Raw genomic sequence first — 17,160 nt, 5'->3', positions numbered from 1 at the left:
TTATGCCCTTTTTCACTAGTTACATGAAGAGGGAAGGGGTTTCATGTAGGTAAAAATCATCCCCAGCTGCTTCTCCCTGTTTCCTCTGCACCCACAGCATTTAGTTGCCAGCTGGGAGAACACATCAGAGCAGGAGCCCTGGCCGCAATGCTAATAGTACAGAGGAGTGCAAATGGCAGGTTCCCTCAGCAACGAAGCAGAAATCTCGTTCAGTCCTCTACCTACAGCCTTGTTATTGATTTTAAACTGTCCCAGGAGGAAACTGTAGCCCAAACAGGTATGCGACAGATGCTTTACCATGAAGAAGCCTCCGAAAAAGTGATTTCTTTGCATACGTATCTAGCACCATAAAGAGAAATGTTTGTCTTCCATTTTTGGAGGAGGTTAAAAAGCACTCACCTGTGGTAAAGATAATCAAATTTCATGCTTCAAGGCTTAAGCTGATTACTTAACAAGGCTTTGCTATGTGCCAGGGACAATTCTTCCTCTTTCTGAAATGTTGCAGAGACAGCTAGGTGTGTTACGGAGTTCCTCCCGGTTTCCCCTGGAGCTGGGGCTACAATGAACCTGTTTCAACATTATCGCTTTGTTAATATAATATAGAGAAAGACTTAAAAGCAGCTGTAAACATCCCCTTTGCTCCCTTAGCAAGGGCCCTTAGCATCATCTAGTGCTTTGCACAAGTATGGTCATGTAATAAAGTAACAGCTGTATGGCCAGATCCAGCCTTGGGATCCGCAGCTGAAATGAGTTGCTTCTGCCTTAGTGATCGTGAGGGACATACAGGAAAGTATAGCCATACAGCCCTTACAATGGATATATACGTTATTCTAATGATAAAATCATTTCAACTATTCCAAAATGAAATCTTTTGAAACTTTTCTTTAACCAAAATCTTTCATTCTAAGACAAACAGAAATTTTGAAATGTGAGACTTTCCCATGGAACTGAAATTCTGAGCTGCAGCACTACAAATAATAATAAAAACAGTGACATATAAAACATTTACATTAAAAAACATGACAAGGAATCTCGGACCAAGGCATGCCAGTGAAACTAATTGCACTGATTCGCTGAGTAATGTCTATGTGCTTTACCGGGACGTGCCTGGTGACAATCGCGGCATTTGGCTCGGCCAGTGAACGTCAGAAGAGCAGGTACCGTGCACAGTACTGCAGCCCACGGCTGGAGTTTTACCAAAACTCACAGGGAAGTTCAGCATCAGGAAGGTGCTCTTTTGTTTTTAAGCCACGGCAACCTAATAAACCTGGCTGGTTGCCCAGGGCAGCGCAAAGCGCAAGAGTTGAGTTTCCAGAGATGCTGCCAACAAACCTCAAATCCACGGTTAATGATCTTGTGAAGGTGTACAAATCTGGAGAATACTGCTGCCACTGCTCCTGTTCTACTCAAGAACTGGCTTTCTAAGTACAAACTTTTGTTAGAAAGCTAAAGAAGTACTAATTCTCTGAAAGATGAAGAGTGCTCATAAAGGACACTATACTGGTGGAAGTACCCCTATATAACTGACATAATGAAAAAGCTTAAAATATATACAGCACATTAACAGGCAAAAGGTTAAGTATTTTGTCACCCAAAAAAGAGAGATCCAACGTTAGATCTAGACTGCTAATGCTGCAGCATTATTGGACATGAGCGTGGCATGCGTATGCACGTATATTCCCTGCTCTATTTATCAAATCTACTGCTTAGGGCATTGAAAGAGAGACGTCAGGTCTGAATAAATTAATTCATAGGTGCATTTTGGGCCAGCTAGACCATTGCTGTTGTTTGTGTAACACCATAGGCAAAAAGGGCATTGCGCTGATAAATAGATCCTCATTCTGATCCTATGACAGTATAAATCACGATTAACTCATGAATTTGCAATGGTTTGCCACTGACAGTAAAACATGAGGTCTGAATCTGGCGCATGGACCACGAAGGAATGAACAAACCGCAGGAGCCAAAATGTGATCTGTCCGGCACATGTACAAAAATGAGGACCACTGTGCAAGGTTAACTCTGCGCTGGCTGGAGCAAACCATGCTTTTTGTGCCTGCTTCATCAGCAGGCTTGACAGGATGAGGCTGTTCATGACCCGTGTCCCTGAAGCGGAGCGTGGCAGTGCCCTGTGCGTGTGCTGGGAGGCTGCGGAGGTGGGCAGGGACTGTCCCTTCCCTTCGGGGAGGAGAGCAGACACAGCAATCTCTTACTGTGCTCTTACAGCCAAATATGCAGAGGCTTCGTGGTAGGAACTAACGGCCGGAGTAGCAAAGCCCAAACCAACAGCAGCATGCAGGTGCCTTCTGGTGGGAATTGGGTACCTGAGTTCGGCATTAGCTTGTGAAGGGAGACTTAAGCGGTCATAGCATCTTTGGTGACAAAAAGCTCAATCTGAGCCATGCTCCCAGGAGGTGGAAAACTACAGCCAGCAAGCACAGCCATGGGGCTGCTCTCCTCTCCAGAATGGTTAAATTCCCTCTCCACAACTAGAGCACTACAAATACATGCTTTGATACCTGTGACGAAAACCTTTGCTGCTCAACAGAGAAATCAATGTTGAGAACTGCTATGTACCAGAAAGTCAACTCTGCTTTCTCTGCCATGGAAAACGAGCACAGCCCTGCTGTGCCGGGGCTGGCAGAGAGCGACAGCGGTGGTAATAACAGCCATCTGCATCACTGGGAGAAGTATATGTATAAACACGCGTGAACCTCTGTCCTCTGAAAACATCTTCATCGCCCCCATCACTGCAATCAGTGAGGAATGAGAACTAAGGGCTTTTTCAAGACACTCTTCCCTTCATTTTTACACATTTTCAAAGCCGTTACAGCCTCCTACTAGTCACGCTGCTGGGGTAGAAGTATGGCAGGTCCACTGCCAGGTGTTTCCTTGACATGCCAAGTAACACAGGCCCTGAGTCCACAGGACAGATTAAGGTTTATCTCTAATTAAATGGTTCACCGAGTAAGCTTTAATAGGATGAAGGAGCCAGGAAGAATCAGAGGTTTTGCTGGCGAGCTGTTTTGGTCTAGCCCTACGCAAACACAGAGGACTTGGTTTTGTTTAAACGGGTGCTGACGACATTCCTTCCCACTGGTGTCACGACCTCACAGTTTTACTGCCATAAGATTTCAACAAAACAGTAATTTTACACTCTCAGAACAAATTATTTGAAACAAATTATTTTCAGTGTAAGTTTACACTTATTAGAGACAAAAATTGTCTGTGGAAAAGTAAACATTGAAAGTAGCAAAGATTTTCAAGTGTATTCGATGGTGGAAACGGTTGGAGTTTCACTCTTGTAGTATCCTATGTCGGTGTAGAAATCCATAAACATCTTATCATTGTGCAATGAGATTTTAAGATCTGAAAACTTCAGAAAGAAATGTGACGTGGTCATTTTTGGAAGAGACGGATCTGACGGGGGTTTTTTCCTTGTTTTCCCCGTTGTTCTTTTCAACACACACTTCATTAATTTTACCTTACAACACTGGCACTAACTAAACAAGTATTAAATCAGACACATAAGGAATATCCATGGAGGATTTCAAATGATGGGTCAGGGGGAGATGGACCATGCCTGATAGACATCTACAAGCCGAGTAGATGGCTCTTGGAAAAATCTTGGTATGTTCACCCATGAAAATAGCTCTGTTATGAACTATAGGTTGGGGAGAAATCCGTGAAGAGGCTGAAAAAACACAGAATAAAGACCAACTCCTAAACGTGAACAATAACAAGAGTGCTCTGTAGTGCCCTGGGCTTCCTTTCACTTTTGTTTCTATTCTCTTTGAAAGGAAACACTGAAAGAAGTTTTGTTTCCTTCAAATGAGGTAGGACCTCTCTGAATATTTGGAATGAAAATCCACACACTCTCTTCAGCAGGCAGGACTCTTTCTCCAAGTTAGTTTATCACCTTTTAATTGACTCTTCACATGGCTCCCTCAGATGAAATTTCTTTCTTAGGAATTTATGAACCACGATAAACAAAGTAGGAGACAGATTATTTTTTAGTAAGATTCTTTGGTGCATGTGCTAAAATCTGTAAGAACCTCCTGTTCTGCAGCTAATGCAGAGAGCTACTTTGCACTAAGCAAATGTGAACAAGAGTCCCACTAGCCCTGCTCAGAAGGAGGCTGGGATGCTGTAAAGCAGAAGGAGCCCAAAATGTCACATTTACTTTGGTCAGAAGTCATAGGAGGAGATCATGAGCTCACTTTCAAGAAAATGTTAATCCTCCCCATCTGACATATGTGTTGGAATTACACAGATCTGAACTGTTTTGGCACACAGATTGACTGTTACAAAGAGCCAGAGAAATAAACTGCCTGCTGCCACATTAAACAGGGATTTGGGGGTCATTTTGCTACATTGTGATGGAAGAAAAACCAATTAATTTCCCTGTAAATGGTTCAGTACAATGCAGTTACATCTTCTAAACATCTTCTCCACAGTCAGGAGAGATGAAGAGACCTTTGTTTTAATTTTGCCCTGTAGCTCTACTGAGAACTCCCACCTAGCACTCAGGCTATGGATGTTGGGCAGGGGCCAGAATTTCTTACTGCCCCGCAGCAACGGCGTGAAAGTGAACTCACTCAAATCTCTGCACTTGGATTTGAAATCCCGATTTTCCATGGCTGCACAGTCAGCAGACCATACTGCTGCTACCTCTGCTGATTTTAAAGCATCTGTAGGTAATTACAAAGTCGCTTATAATCCACAGTCCGTGTGAGACGAAGGTATCGAAACCCCAGCGAAAGTCAATGGGCACGTCCTCAATCGTGCACGTGCCTTTGGGAAACTTCTACCTGGGCTCAACTATTCGGAGAAAAGTTTGCAAGCAGGGGTCTTTGAGGCTTGAAAACCAACCCAAACGTGACTTCAGGTAAAGCAAGCCCAAAATGTACCTGGCGTTCACGCTCCGTGATATTCAGCGTGTCGTGACAGGGGGGGAAAGCTGTGTGGAGAGGGCGCGACGGCAGCGCCGGGCTGGTGTAACGGCACTGGTACGAGTTACTGGCCCACTGGTACGAGTTACTGGCCCACAGGCACTTTGCGGCGATGCACCAGCTCTGCCGGAGAAGCTACAGAGAAAGCTAGCGCAGCCTGGAGCCAGGCGGGCCTCGCCGTCCTCTTAACCAGAACCTCCATCTCTTAAAAAAAAAAAAAAAAAATCCTATTTCCACCATTCCCTAGCGGAGCTCGCTCGGCAAGGTTGCTCAGAAATGCTCTGCAACGTGACGGCAGAGCCATGACACCCCCCCCCCCCCCCTCTTCCCGCCATTTCGGACCCTCACCCCGCCGCCTCAGCGGCAGCCGCCCGCCTCAGCGGGCCGGGCCGGGCCGGGGTGAGGGAGGGAGGGAGAGGAGGGTCCCGCCCGCTCCGCTGGCCGCCGCGGAGGCGGGCAGCCGGGGCGGGGTGTGGAGCGGGCGGGCTGCCGGGGGCCGTACGACCGGCGGCGGCGGGTGAACCCCCTCCCCGCCTCCCCTTCTCTCCCTCTCACCAGCCCCCAGCCCCGGCCCGGGTCGCTCCTCCCTTCCCCCGGAGGGAAAAGGCTTTCCCGAGGCGAGGAAGCGCAAGCGCCTGCCTGGGGCGAGCCTTGCCCGGCCATGATGCTGCCCGCGGCCGGTCCCAGCCCCGGACAGACCTGCGGGGCCGTGCTCGTCGCCGCCGTCCTCCTGCAGTCCATCTGCGTGGCCGTCACCTTCCTCTACTTCACCAACGAGCTCAAACAGGTTGGTGGGGGAAGGCAACCGGGCCGGGGTGGGGGGGTACGACGGACGGACCCCGCTTTCTCCCTTTCTCTCCCGTCTTTTTTTTTTTTTTTTTGGCCGAGAGAAGAGGGAAGGACGGACAGAAAGCCGGGCGGCGGGTGTCCGTGCTGGGTGCGGAAGGGAGCGCAGGTTTGCGATGCGAGCGGAGCTGCGGGCACCTTGAAAGGGTTCGTTCAGCTCTGCGGACAAAGAGCTTCGCTCCGGGGGTGCCTGCTCCTTTGTCCAGGCTTTCCTCGGGCCGTGGGGTAGGCGCGCAGGGGACGGAGTTCAAGGCAAGAACGATTCAAAAGTTCTCCCCCTTTTTCTTAAAGTTACGCGTTTTTGCGGAGAAGTAGCAAATGTGCTTTTCATTAGAGCGCCAAACTTGCTAACTCATCACATGGCCGTGCCGACGAGCGCTCGGAGGACTCGAACAGCAGCCTCTGCCAGCTGGGCAGCCGTACAGACAACAGGGGAGGAAGGCTGAGGAAAGCTGAGGTGCCTTTTAAATGCCTCCTCTAGGAAAATACATAGTTTTAAGGCAGTGAGTAATCCCAAAGGAACTTCACCCAGACGGCAAACACCGCTGAATTCCTCAGAGCGACTTGTAAAACCCCCACTGTATAGTCTAGATGCTTTGGTCTCCTTGCAGCCACCCTTCGAGCCTGCTAGCTCCTGCTTAACTCTTTCCTCCTCCTCCAAAAGATCATTTGCATTCCGAGACAATTACATTGACTTGATAGTTCCATGAGCCTTTGTGTGTGTGGTCCTGCTTTTCACTGACCCTTCTAGTGCTCAGGGTTTCCCCGAGCGTCTTGCCCAAAATTTACTATCCTGCTCCAAGTTGTACCGCTACATTGGTCTCCCTGGCACAAAAGTAAACCTAACTGCAGGTAAGTGCACTATAGTTATACAACTTCAGAAAGTATTGCATAAATGTAAAAATGTTATGTTACCCGTGCGTTTATTCCACACCAAATTTAATAGGTGGAGTCTTCTGAGATGTCAAAGTCCTCTGTGAAGCAAATGTTAAAGGGTATACAGTATTCTACAATACAAGCCAATGCACATATTTTGGAAATGTATAAAACAGTTTTTCCTGCTCACTTTGTAGCTGTGGCTGTCCCATATTTGGTGACATGGGGGAGTCAAGGAGATGTGTTGATTTTATGAAATCAGGTTACATAATACTGATAATGAAGAAAAATATATAAATGCATTCTCGTCTCTTCATATGGTTCAGAGTCCTTTGCTAACAAGCTTGCCAATATAAGTAATTAGTAACCACACTTATCTTTCCCTTCCTTTTATTCAAATATGTACACCTGGGGCACAACCACATCTAGTGATACTTACCCAAAATACAACTCACTCTTTCTGAAGAGTAACAAGCCTGCCTTTGGTGTGACAAGCTAAATCTACCCACACTGAAGTTCTGCTGGGCTACAAAGGAGGGTTGCTGGCTCTGGAGGGGGTACCTTAAGCACATATTCTTGCATGTGCCATCTGGTGCACAATAAACAAGGAAAAAGCTTATCTAGAAACACAGTCTGCTACCCCCACATCCACATGGTGCATGTGGAATACATCTCAAAAGATAAACTGAGATTTTTGTCTGCCCAGCTTTCTTCCCTTTGTTGTTGACAATATCTGCATTCCTACACTTCCACCAAATTACTATGGCTGCACAGACTGCAGATATTCTTATCTTTAAAAAAAAAAAAAAAGTCTAAGTAGCAGGTTTTTTTTCTCTACAGCTGTAGTAATCTGGGGAGGACTACAAATATGACCATTTGTTTAACAGTTCTGCTATGGAAGGAAGTGCTGAGACACAAGCACAATAAAGTTCATTATGCTTCAGGATACAGGGCTGCAAGGAAAATATCCTCAGACTTCCTTCTGTTTTGAAAACATAGTCCATGCACTACTAGAATAGGAGAGAAGCTTTACAAGATAGCGTTCCTGCAGGACTTGTGTTCTCAAAGACTTCAGTGCTACAGATAACCTCACTGGAGTAAGTCTTCACCACCCTGATGCCTTGCTTTCCCTACCCATAAAACAGAAATACCAATCCTTCAGTCCCATATGGTGGTGGTACAAGGTTGCATTCCCTGAGGATTTCAAAATGCATGCAAAATACTGTTCCAATGCCAGGCTAGTAAAGTCGTTTGGGGGAAAAGTGTGCAGGTAAGGAGAAGGCAGAAGCGCAGGAGTGTTTGCTTCCAGATTGGAGGGCAAAGCTCAGAGGTGAGCTGTAGCAGAGCTGGTAAGAGAACAAACAGTAAGGTCTCAACTGCTCACTTTTTTTTTTTTTAAAAAAAAAACCTCATCAAATTGCTTTGTTATAGAAGCTAGTATAGTTAAATCTGTCAAAGCCCTTAGTTTTAAGTGCGGTTTTACCTTAATAAGCGCACAATTTTAACCACTTCAAGTCAGTTCTTGAAACAAGAAACCTGATTTAAGAATATCACTGTACTCCTCAGCAAAGACACAGAAACCTTCACCAACACTCGCAGGGGTGGCCCCATTTCACTCAGATGCCTCCAGAATACAAAATCATTTCAAGTAGTAGATGAAGCGCAGTGGAGTCTGCTGCTGCAAACCGAAGGTGCTGTTCAACCTGGTAGGACTTGCAGGGTAGTATGGGGAATTCTCCTCATCCTCCTGGAATCTCTTCCTAAACACCTTTGTTTTCTAACAGGCAAGAAAAGCACGGAGTGCAAAGGAGGAGGTGACTCCATTTGTTGCTTTCAATACCCCAGTCTCAAGGACAGCTGAAACTGGTACTTGCAGAATAAACGTATCTGTTTAGCAAACCAAACCACACTTCTTTAACATAAGAAGAGTGCAATTTAAGTGTTAACAACCAGAAGTCCATCTGAATGCTTTGCATGTTTAGTGCCGATTGCTCTTTCTTCCAAGTTCCTGTAGTACTTTGCTGGCACAGAAGCCTTACCAGTCTTTACAGCTGATGCAGCAGCAAGGGAGTTGAAAGCCACCAGGAGCTGATCTCTGCTCGCGTTTGCTAGAGACAGCACGCACAGGTTATGGGCTCGTACATTAAACAACAGCGCCAGCTGGAGTTGTCTCTGTCCCTTATCCTGCGAGGCTTGGGAAGAGCTCTCCGCTACAAGAGAAACTCTCCCAGGCACATTCCCTTGGAGCCGACAGGAGTTTTGCCACTCTCTTCAAACTCATTTCTTTTTATCGGAAGAAAACGTGCTTCCTCTATCACTAGAGGGTATAGACATAGGTCCATGTCACAAGCATTCCGCATTATAATTTTATCTAGACCCAAATGTCATTTCTGTTGTCTGGACTTTGTTCCGAACTATTAAGTCAAATACTGTTACAGAGAGACCACGGACTGGATATGGGGAGGGTATAGTGTGGATATATATCAGTGAAAGCCTGGGTTGTAAGTGGCACTGGCTGAATGCAAAATACTTTTAAGGTCTGGTATTTGATTTCATCCTCAATAATTTGTGAAGAAAAATCCCTTGTGCAAAAGAAGTGTTTTTAATGCAGAACTAGAGAAACTAAAGAATTCACAACACTAGTGATTTGGGTATTGAATTTTCACAAAGCTTATTTAGTTGAGTGCTGGATACCAAATTTGTGTCTGTGGAGATAATGTAAGTATATTTTTGTGTATTAGGTATGCCATCATAGTTAAACAAATATGTAAAATCAGGATGAATTACTTCTGCTATCTGTGTAGTCATAACATGCACCATACTAGCAAATGCTTTAAAGAAAAGACAGCGTGTTCCTAAGCATAGTGAATTTAGTGACATACCACAGCTGAACATCTGCGAGCTCATCACAGGTGAAAAATTGTGGCTTTCCCTTCTGCTGCAGCTCCAGGACACGTACTCCAAGAGCGGCATTGCTTGTCTCACCGGGGAGGAAATCGGAAATTTCATCCAAAACTTGGATCTAATTGAAAGCGAAGACAGAGTGGCTGATCCCTGCTGGCAAGTAAAGTGGCACCTGGGAAAGTTAATTAAAAAGGTATTTGGGAACCGACACGCTGGAACAGTGTGCTTGGTTATATTACAATTCAAAGAATCCTAATAGCAGAATAAAGGGAGGCTCTTGGATGGTTTTGTTGCAAAGCAATAGTCAAGCCACAGCTTCAGCTGCAGAGCGCTTGCACTAAAGCCAAAAAAACCATGACAGTGGTTTCACTACAATCAGGAAATAATAAAGCAAAGACAATCAGTTTTTACTAAGCGAATTTCAGTGATAGGTTGGCTTGTCTGAAATACCTCAGGGCAGAAGTGTTTGACTGGAGCTTGTTTTCTACCTGACCGTAGAGATCATAGTGCTAGCAGAGGTGTCACTCCCTCTCTGGAAATACAGGGAGACTGGCATGAGAAAATGAGATGAAATGTAACATGGGAAAAGGGAAAAAGGTGCCTGAGGAATGGTCTAGTCATGAGCTGTGTAATGTATTAGGGGAGGAAAGAGCGAGTGAGAGAACACGGCATCAGGCACAGCACCTTCCCAGCTGGCCATTCAGAGAACACTATCTCCTGCATGACTTACACACAATACATATAATTTTGGCTACAGAGAAGAAAATAAGCCTGGCTGAAAAATCAGAAAGGCTAAAATCTTCTGGAACGGTTTTCAAAACCCCATCTCCAGCACATTAAAAAGCTCATCCGTAAGAATTCACTTCTGGATAAAACTTACCTGGCAAATCTTGCAGCCCAGAACAGATCCTCTGTTTGTATTCAGAGATCGCGGCTCCTGCAGTGGAAGTTCTGCCAGTGAAGTCCCCAAGCTTCTGCATAAAAAACCCAATGTTTTATTTGGTGGATAGTTAAACATCTGATATACCCACTAGCTCCCTGATTGCTTAAAAAAAGATAGCCTGGGTGCTAGAAATAATAAATGATGATGATGATGTTAATAACAACGACAACAACAATAATGATAAATAGAAATGTGGCATGGCAGAACCCATCAGTAAGTGGCCATACAGGGCCCATGTTAGTCACCCAGGTAAATAAGCCATCAGCATGCTTGCTGCAGCTGCACCACCATCAGTAACCAAACTAGTTCATTGCAGCAGTCAGCAAACAGTTATAAAGAAGGGGAATGCACAAAGCAAGATATGCTGGCTTACGAGCTTAGGAAGGTAGATATGTAGAAGTATAAAAATAAAGGAAATTTAATTTCTCAGAGCTAAGATCTCACATAAGTGCACACTGCCAGGTATTCTGCAAATGGAAGTTGATGCTTGTACACTGTATCTCTTCTGATTTGAGAAAATCATGAGGGTCAAGTTTTCCAATAGGGTTAAAGCCCAAATGGCTGAGCTCTCTTGAAAATGTTTTGCCACGTATTTCGTTACATAAAAGATGTAAACATAGGAATATTTGATTACAACAAATTAATAGGCTTTTTTTTATTTGCTTGTTGATCAAATCCAGAATACCCTTTATTTGTGAGTTTGAGAAAGGGGTATCTCTTTCTTGCACCTATCAGTTTCTGCTGACAAACTAATTCGTTTTCTCTGTGTTTGTTGGCAGATGATGTCGAGAAGCTACGAGGAAAACATATCTGCAGTCAACGGTATTATAATAATTTTATTATCTGTGGCAAAAAGGAGCTGGTGGTGGCACCTGATGCGTAGTCACTCAGTTTTTTAAAAGTGCAGAAAACACTGACTGAGATCTTGTACCGGCAGCAAGTCATCGAAAAATGATTACTTATTACAGAAGCCAAATTTTGGGGAGCCAGAAATATGGTCAAGCGTTTAGAGCAAGGTGACCAAAGTGGATGCAGAGGACTCAGCTTCTAGACCGCGGTCCCACAGTGTTACGGGGACTTTTAAACAGTCCCGGGAACGAGCAGCGCTGAACTACTGTAAGCAATAGATCAGTTAAGGAGTAGCTCTGCTGTAGCTCATACAGCTCTAAACACGTTGAGTGAAAGCATTACAACCTCCAAGTGGAAATTCGGAGTAAAGGTTATGAATATTTAACCATAAAAGAGACGATCACGAATGTGAAAATCTGGTACTATGGGTTATTTTAAGTTGTCTACTGCTAATATTGGGGTGGGGGAAGGAGAAAAAGGAGAACAAAGAGGCATATAAAGACATGTCAAGGAGAGCAAGAGCAAAAGAGAAATTTGAGCCTCACTAAATAGCATTCAGTCTATGACTTGGTCAATTAAAAAAACAGATATACACATTCCTTAAAATCAGATCAAATGGGACGGATGTACTTACCAGGTGGCAGATGTGCTTTCTTACCTCCTTGCTTCTAACGTGAGGTTCCATTTCTGGTCTTTCCTTAGCTGAAAGAACCCTGACGCTGTCGCACACTGACGGGCAGCAACCGCGCAGTCCCATCAACAAGATCGCGGCGCATCTGACAGGCAACAGCAATAGGAAGAATTCCCTGTCCCCACGCAGTAAGGAAAAACCGTTAAAAACAGTTAAAGATCACAGAAATGACTCTCTCATTGCTAGCCTCGTGCTTACATACGCTTTTTAATGCTTGCATTGAGTCCATAGTAAGAAACAAATTATAAAAAAGTCTCCTTGTCCCAGACAGTGTTTTTTTCAGCTAATTCTTGCAGAACAGGGAGAAAGCCCGTTCCCTCTGGGTACCTCCCTAACTTTTGTTCTGGAACCTTCATTAGGGGGAAAAAAATAAATAACCTTCGTCCTAATGTTAAGTTTACCTCTTTTCTTTCCTTTAATTTCCTTCTGTTGGTTCTGTGAGTCCCAGCTGCTATGGTGACAGACCTATTAGAAATGCGAGACAGAGGCAGGAGAGACTTGATGTTCAGGCCATATTAATGAAAGGCTTGGTAGGGTTTCTACAGCTTTGGAGGGTATCAGACACAAATGGCTATTTTAACTTTGTTACTAAGTAACACCACGATGATTTTTCTCTTATTTGGGAGCAGAAAAATTTAAAATGAAGGTAGTTCACATGAATTGTCACGTAGAGCTAATCAACTCACTCCTGGACCTTCGCATTGTTTTGGGAATGGACCCAATAGCCGCTGGGAAGAACAGGTTTCCTTACTTCGTTGTTAAGAACCAGGCTCCCCGACTAGCAGGCACCTGGCTTCACTACTGGGCTTTTAATTTAACATTTTCTCTCCTTTTTTTCTCAAGTAGATTCCACGCCCAGAAGAGGGAACGGACAAAAAATAAACAACTGGGAATCGTCAAGGAAAGGCCACTCTTTCCTGTACAACGTGGAGCTGAGAAATGGCGAGTTAGTCATACCCCAAACGGGCTTTTATTACATCTACTCACAAACTTATTTTCGTTTCCGTGAAAACGAGAACGAGGATTCAGGTTTGTTGGCACAAATCAGGAACCCCAAACAGCTTGTCCAATATGTTTACAAACTGACTAATTACCCAGAGCCCATTTTGCTCATGAAAAGCGCAAGAACAAGCTGCTGGTCTAAAAAGGCAGAATACGGACTTTATTCCATCTACCAAGGTGGTGTGTTTCAGCTGAAAAGAGAGGACAGGATTTTTGTGTCTGTCAGTAATGGTGACATAGTTGACATGGACAAAGAAGCAAGTTTTTTTGGGGCTTTTATGATCGGTTAAAAGATGAAAATCATGCTCCAAAGGAGCCAGTTTTCCTAGTCAGGACCAGCTTAAAATTCTATAAAATAGGGGATAATAAGCAAACACTGTAGCAATACCGACAATACCAGACTCCCCTTTCTCAGCTCACTCAGCACGAGGTCCGACCGTGCCGAATACTCTCCCCCCAGGCCAGGAGGGAGCCGCAGCAGCTGACTGCAGCTGTGGATGGTGATGCTTTGTGCAGGCACGGCCACCACGGCTCGCTGCCCAGCCAGGCTGGGGACGTGCGAAGATTTCTTCCACCACAGACGATACCTTCGGCCAAAAACCCAGGAAGGTAAGCGCTCGCCACCACCTCCGCAGAGACGCTCCACGCCGGCTCAGCCGCGGCGGGCGGGATGGAGGATGCTCCGCGTCCGGTTACTCGAGGCTGAGACTGGACATCAGATTTTATTTGTGGTCTCCATTGGGACCCTGTCTTGAATATCTCTGCTCCTGTAAGGAGCCTTTGCAAGTACTGCTTCCCAGATGCTCGTGGAATTACTCTAGAAGTTTTTGTTTGAACCTGAGTTTTACAAAAGTTGAAAGGCCGTCAGAAACTCAAAACTGCACGTCTTCATCTCATCTAACAAAGCACTTAAGCACCTAATTAATTTTAAGCACACGAACAGTCTGACTAAATCAGGGTATTTACATGCTTGAAATTAAATAGTTGCTTAAGCATTTTTCAGGATCATGGCTTGAGTAAACACATTAGTCTGTCTTAATCAGGATATTGTAGATAAAAACAGCTGCTGAAATGGCACAGAAGAGGTTTTGAAATCAATCAGTATTTTTATCAGCGCATTATGATAGTGCCTATTTACTTAATTGCTGTGCTGCAAAGATTTCACCAGGCTTCCAATAGGTTCAGTAATGTAGTTGCTGTTACACTTGTTGACAGCAAGTACTTGATCCAGAAAAAAAGGTGTTTTTCTGTAGATACCAAGTTCTATTAGACATTTGCCACAAATTAAGCATGACATGGCTCTTCCATGTTTATTTGTACTGGCCTGTATTTGGTAGGATGTAATGCAGAATAACACACCCCAATGACTAATATTTTAAGGAAAACAGACACAACTATCCATACTTAAACAAGAGCTGCAGACTTAGGTAATAGTGTTTTGGTTTTGTTTTTAGGAATGGGTGGAAAATTTTCATAATTTTTTTTAAACCATAATTTTTGAAAAAACTGGCCACTATATTTTTTAACTCTATGAGTAGGACTATTTTTTATTTAGTAAAAAAAAAAAAAGGGACAAAAAAATTTGCAAGTGTAAGCTCTGTGGGCTAAATCCACAGCAAAAGTCAGGTAGCATAAATCAGCACATCCGCAGCATTGTCAGTGGAGCGATACCAATTTGTAGCATGAATGCATTTTGCCCAGGCTCAGAGAAAACGGTGGGGAAAAGAAGGTGAAAGTGAAAAAAAATTGGAGGGAAAGGCAGGCAGTCGTTCTGCAAATGTTACTTTACGTCAACAGAACAATGCCAGGAGAAAGTCTGGTTGTCTATTTTTTTAGTACACTAAGGTTGCCGTGGGAACCCTCGCATTCACCTCCACATTCTGCTAATTAAATCACTCTACAGCCCTTGCATATGGGCCTCCTGAGTAAACATGCATGGGTCATCTTACTACTTTGTAAGGAAATGAATAGACACAAGCCCCTGCGTTTCTTTTGTCATTCAGAAAAGCGGGTACGATGGTTCACTTAAACACCTGTGTTTGAGCAGCAAGAGAAGAATTTCGGGAATACCCTCCTTTTGACAGGTTAGGGCAAAGAAATACACTGCCGTAAGCCTAAAATGAGGAATTTTAACTTTTGCCTGCTCTTTTAACACAGCATCACGCATGCTGTTTTCAGTGGTAAGCAACTACGTGAAATTCTTCATTGTTTACTGGAACACTGGTTTGCCTCCTTCTCAAATCGTATGTTTCAACAGAGAACAGAAAATATTTCTACAGTGTTCTTTCTGATTTCAGTATTTAATTCAGAAATTTTCTGCCTGCCAGAAAAGCCTAGGGAGAACAAAGCCGTTCCCTACATATCTGGATGCCCGCTATATTGGAGAAATTACTTTGTAGGTTCTCCTTCCAGATGGACTGGGCTTTTTGATCTCTGTGCCGGACTGACCCATGTTATCAGGTTTGAGGTTGTTTTTAGCAATTTATTATATTAAAAAGTTGGGTTTGGTTTTTTTTTGTTTTTTTGAAATGTTATTTTAGGAGCTTATTTGAAAGGAAATTTATTTGAACTGTGAAAAAGTATTTCGGATTTACTGGTGGCAGCTTAGTCGGAAACCCTCCCTATGGCTAAGAAGTGATTTGTGTAACGGAGGAGTCGTGGCTGCTAGAAAGGACTGGAAGGAAACCGCAGGGACTCCACAAACTTGTAGCTGATCCTAAGACAAACTGTCTATCAATCACACAGTTTTGTTTTTTTTCTCCGTGTTCTCTCCTCAACTCTCAATATATAACACCATGCCGGCTGTCGCTTAGGGAATGCTCCCTGGCATTATCTTCCTTTTTTATCTAAATGTACATATTCTTGGTCTCTGCATGCAGAGCATATCACAACAAGGATCACACCAAATAATCATATTTTATTTTTGAATAATCCAAAGGCATGCTTGCCAGATATTATCTTGGGGAGAGATTATCAACCAATATCAGACAGGACACATTTGAAGATGAATAGAAAGATATAGCAAGTTCTGTTAGTACATTTGCACCCTGAATCATACTTTTCATCTCACTTTACGTTGAATGGCAAATGTAGCAAATTTTTATTTGTGGGTGTAGGTTGTGGTAACATGTAAATATTGTAATATTTTTCTACATGCATTTTATATAAAACATTTTTAGTAAATAATTATTTAGTCTTGCAGTGATTGTTGGTGTCATCCTATGGCTTCCATAACAACAACCCGGTCTGAAGTAATATCTCTGACATTGGTTGGTATCAGTTATAATCCATTAAATGCCACAAACAGTTGCAATGCAAAGGACATTCATAACGCAAGCTATTTAGCAATGCCCTATCGTGTAATGCCGTATAACTGGCTTCCAGACCCTAGTTGGTGAACAACACAGCATCTGGAAGCAGTACGCTGAAGGAAACACTGAAAATGATCTCATGACCAGAGACTACAAAACCCTGAGCACTTCCCTTGGGGTCCTTCTCATGTTTCTGGGCTTTGGCAATTACTTAAGCACTGGGAAATCTAGTATGGAACCATCTAATTCTCATCCATCACCGAACTACAGTAGAAGATACATTGAATTCAGAGGGACAAGGACCATTTTACGCAGACATTGTAAAGCAGCAGTAAACTGGGGATCCCCTAATGTTGAAAACAAATGCAATCCCTGCCCCAAAAGCAAACACGGGATATCGTTTGGTCTGTTCACGCCACTTCTAACATTTGCCCCGACCTAAAAAAGGGTACGAAACCCAAGCGAACCCTGGAAACTCAACAAGACATGAAGGCACCGTCGAACCTGACCCCAGCCCTGAGATGGGAGAGGGGCTGGTTTGGTCCTGCCGGTGCAGAGAAGGGCTACGGCTGGAGCAGCAGCAAGCTGCCGCAGCAGGGAAACCAGTTGCTCCTGGGGCACAAACCCCCAGGAATATTGCCCCCACCTTAGCCACCCCCAGGGGCTATTTCACCTCTGCGTGTCTCCTTTTGACATCGCTTTCTCTCGGCAGTTCCCAATATTATCTTAGTCTCACCATACTGGGCTCTGGCAGACCCCCACATCGCCGTTTTACGCGCCGCGCAG

At 44.2% G+C, this 17,160-nt stretch overlaps 1 protein-coding gene across 2 annotated transcripts; it reads left to right on the top strand.

Moving 5' to 3' along the window:
• The first annotated feature begins 5,478 nt into the window (after positions 1–5,478).
• Positions 5,479–16,249, top strand: TNFSF10 (TNF superfamily member 10). 2 transcript variants are annotated; one of them, XM_030028911.2, is made up of 5 exons: positions 5,479–5,739; positions 9,619–9,771; positions 11,301–11,343; positions 12,073–12,189; positions 12,908–16,249. In XM_030028911.2, exons 1-5 carry the CDS (start codon positions 5,614–5,616, stop codon positions 13,351–13,353), a joined length of 885 nt encoding a protein of 294 aa, XP_029884771.1. In that variant the 5' UTR covers positions 5,479–5,613; the 3' UTR covers positions 13,354–16,249. The 2 variants fall into 2 exon arrangements, with proteins under 2 accessions (XP_029884771.1, XP_029884770.1); XM_030028910.2 differs by having other exon boundaries at positions 5,480–5,739; positions 12,905–16,249.
• The last annotated feature ends 911 nt before the right edge of the window (positions 16,250–17,160 follow it).

The sequence above is a fragment of the Aquila chrysaetos genome, chromosome 10, assembly GCF_900496995.4.
Source record: "Aquila chrysaetos chrysaetos chromosome 10, bAquChr1.4, whole genome shotgun sequence".
Lineage (NCBI taxonomy): Eukaryota > Metazoa > Chordata > Aves > Accipitriformes > Accipitridae > Aquila > Aquila chrysaetos.
Note: the sequence above shows the minus strand (reverse complement) of the source record. Positions and strands in the feature narration are given on the sequence as shown.

Excerpts from the sequence above, each read along its gene's own strand:
- TNFSF10 (XM_030028910.2), top strand. The coding sequence starts at position 5,614 with ATGATGCTGCCCGCGGCCGGTCCCAGCCCCGGACAGACCTGCGGGGCC. Across the intron at positions 5,740-9,618 it reads TCACCAACGAGCTCAAACAG|CTCCAGGACACGTACTCCAA; the intron begins GTTGGTGGGGGA and ends CTTCTGCTGCAG. Across the intron at positions 12,190-12,904 it reads GAATTCCCTGTCCCCACGCA|TAGATTCCACGCCCAGAAGA; the intron begins GTAAGGAAAAAC and ends TTTTTTCTCAAG.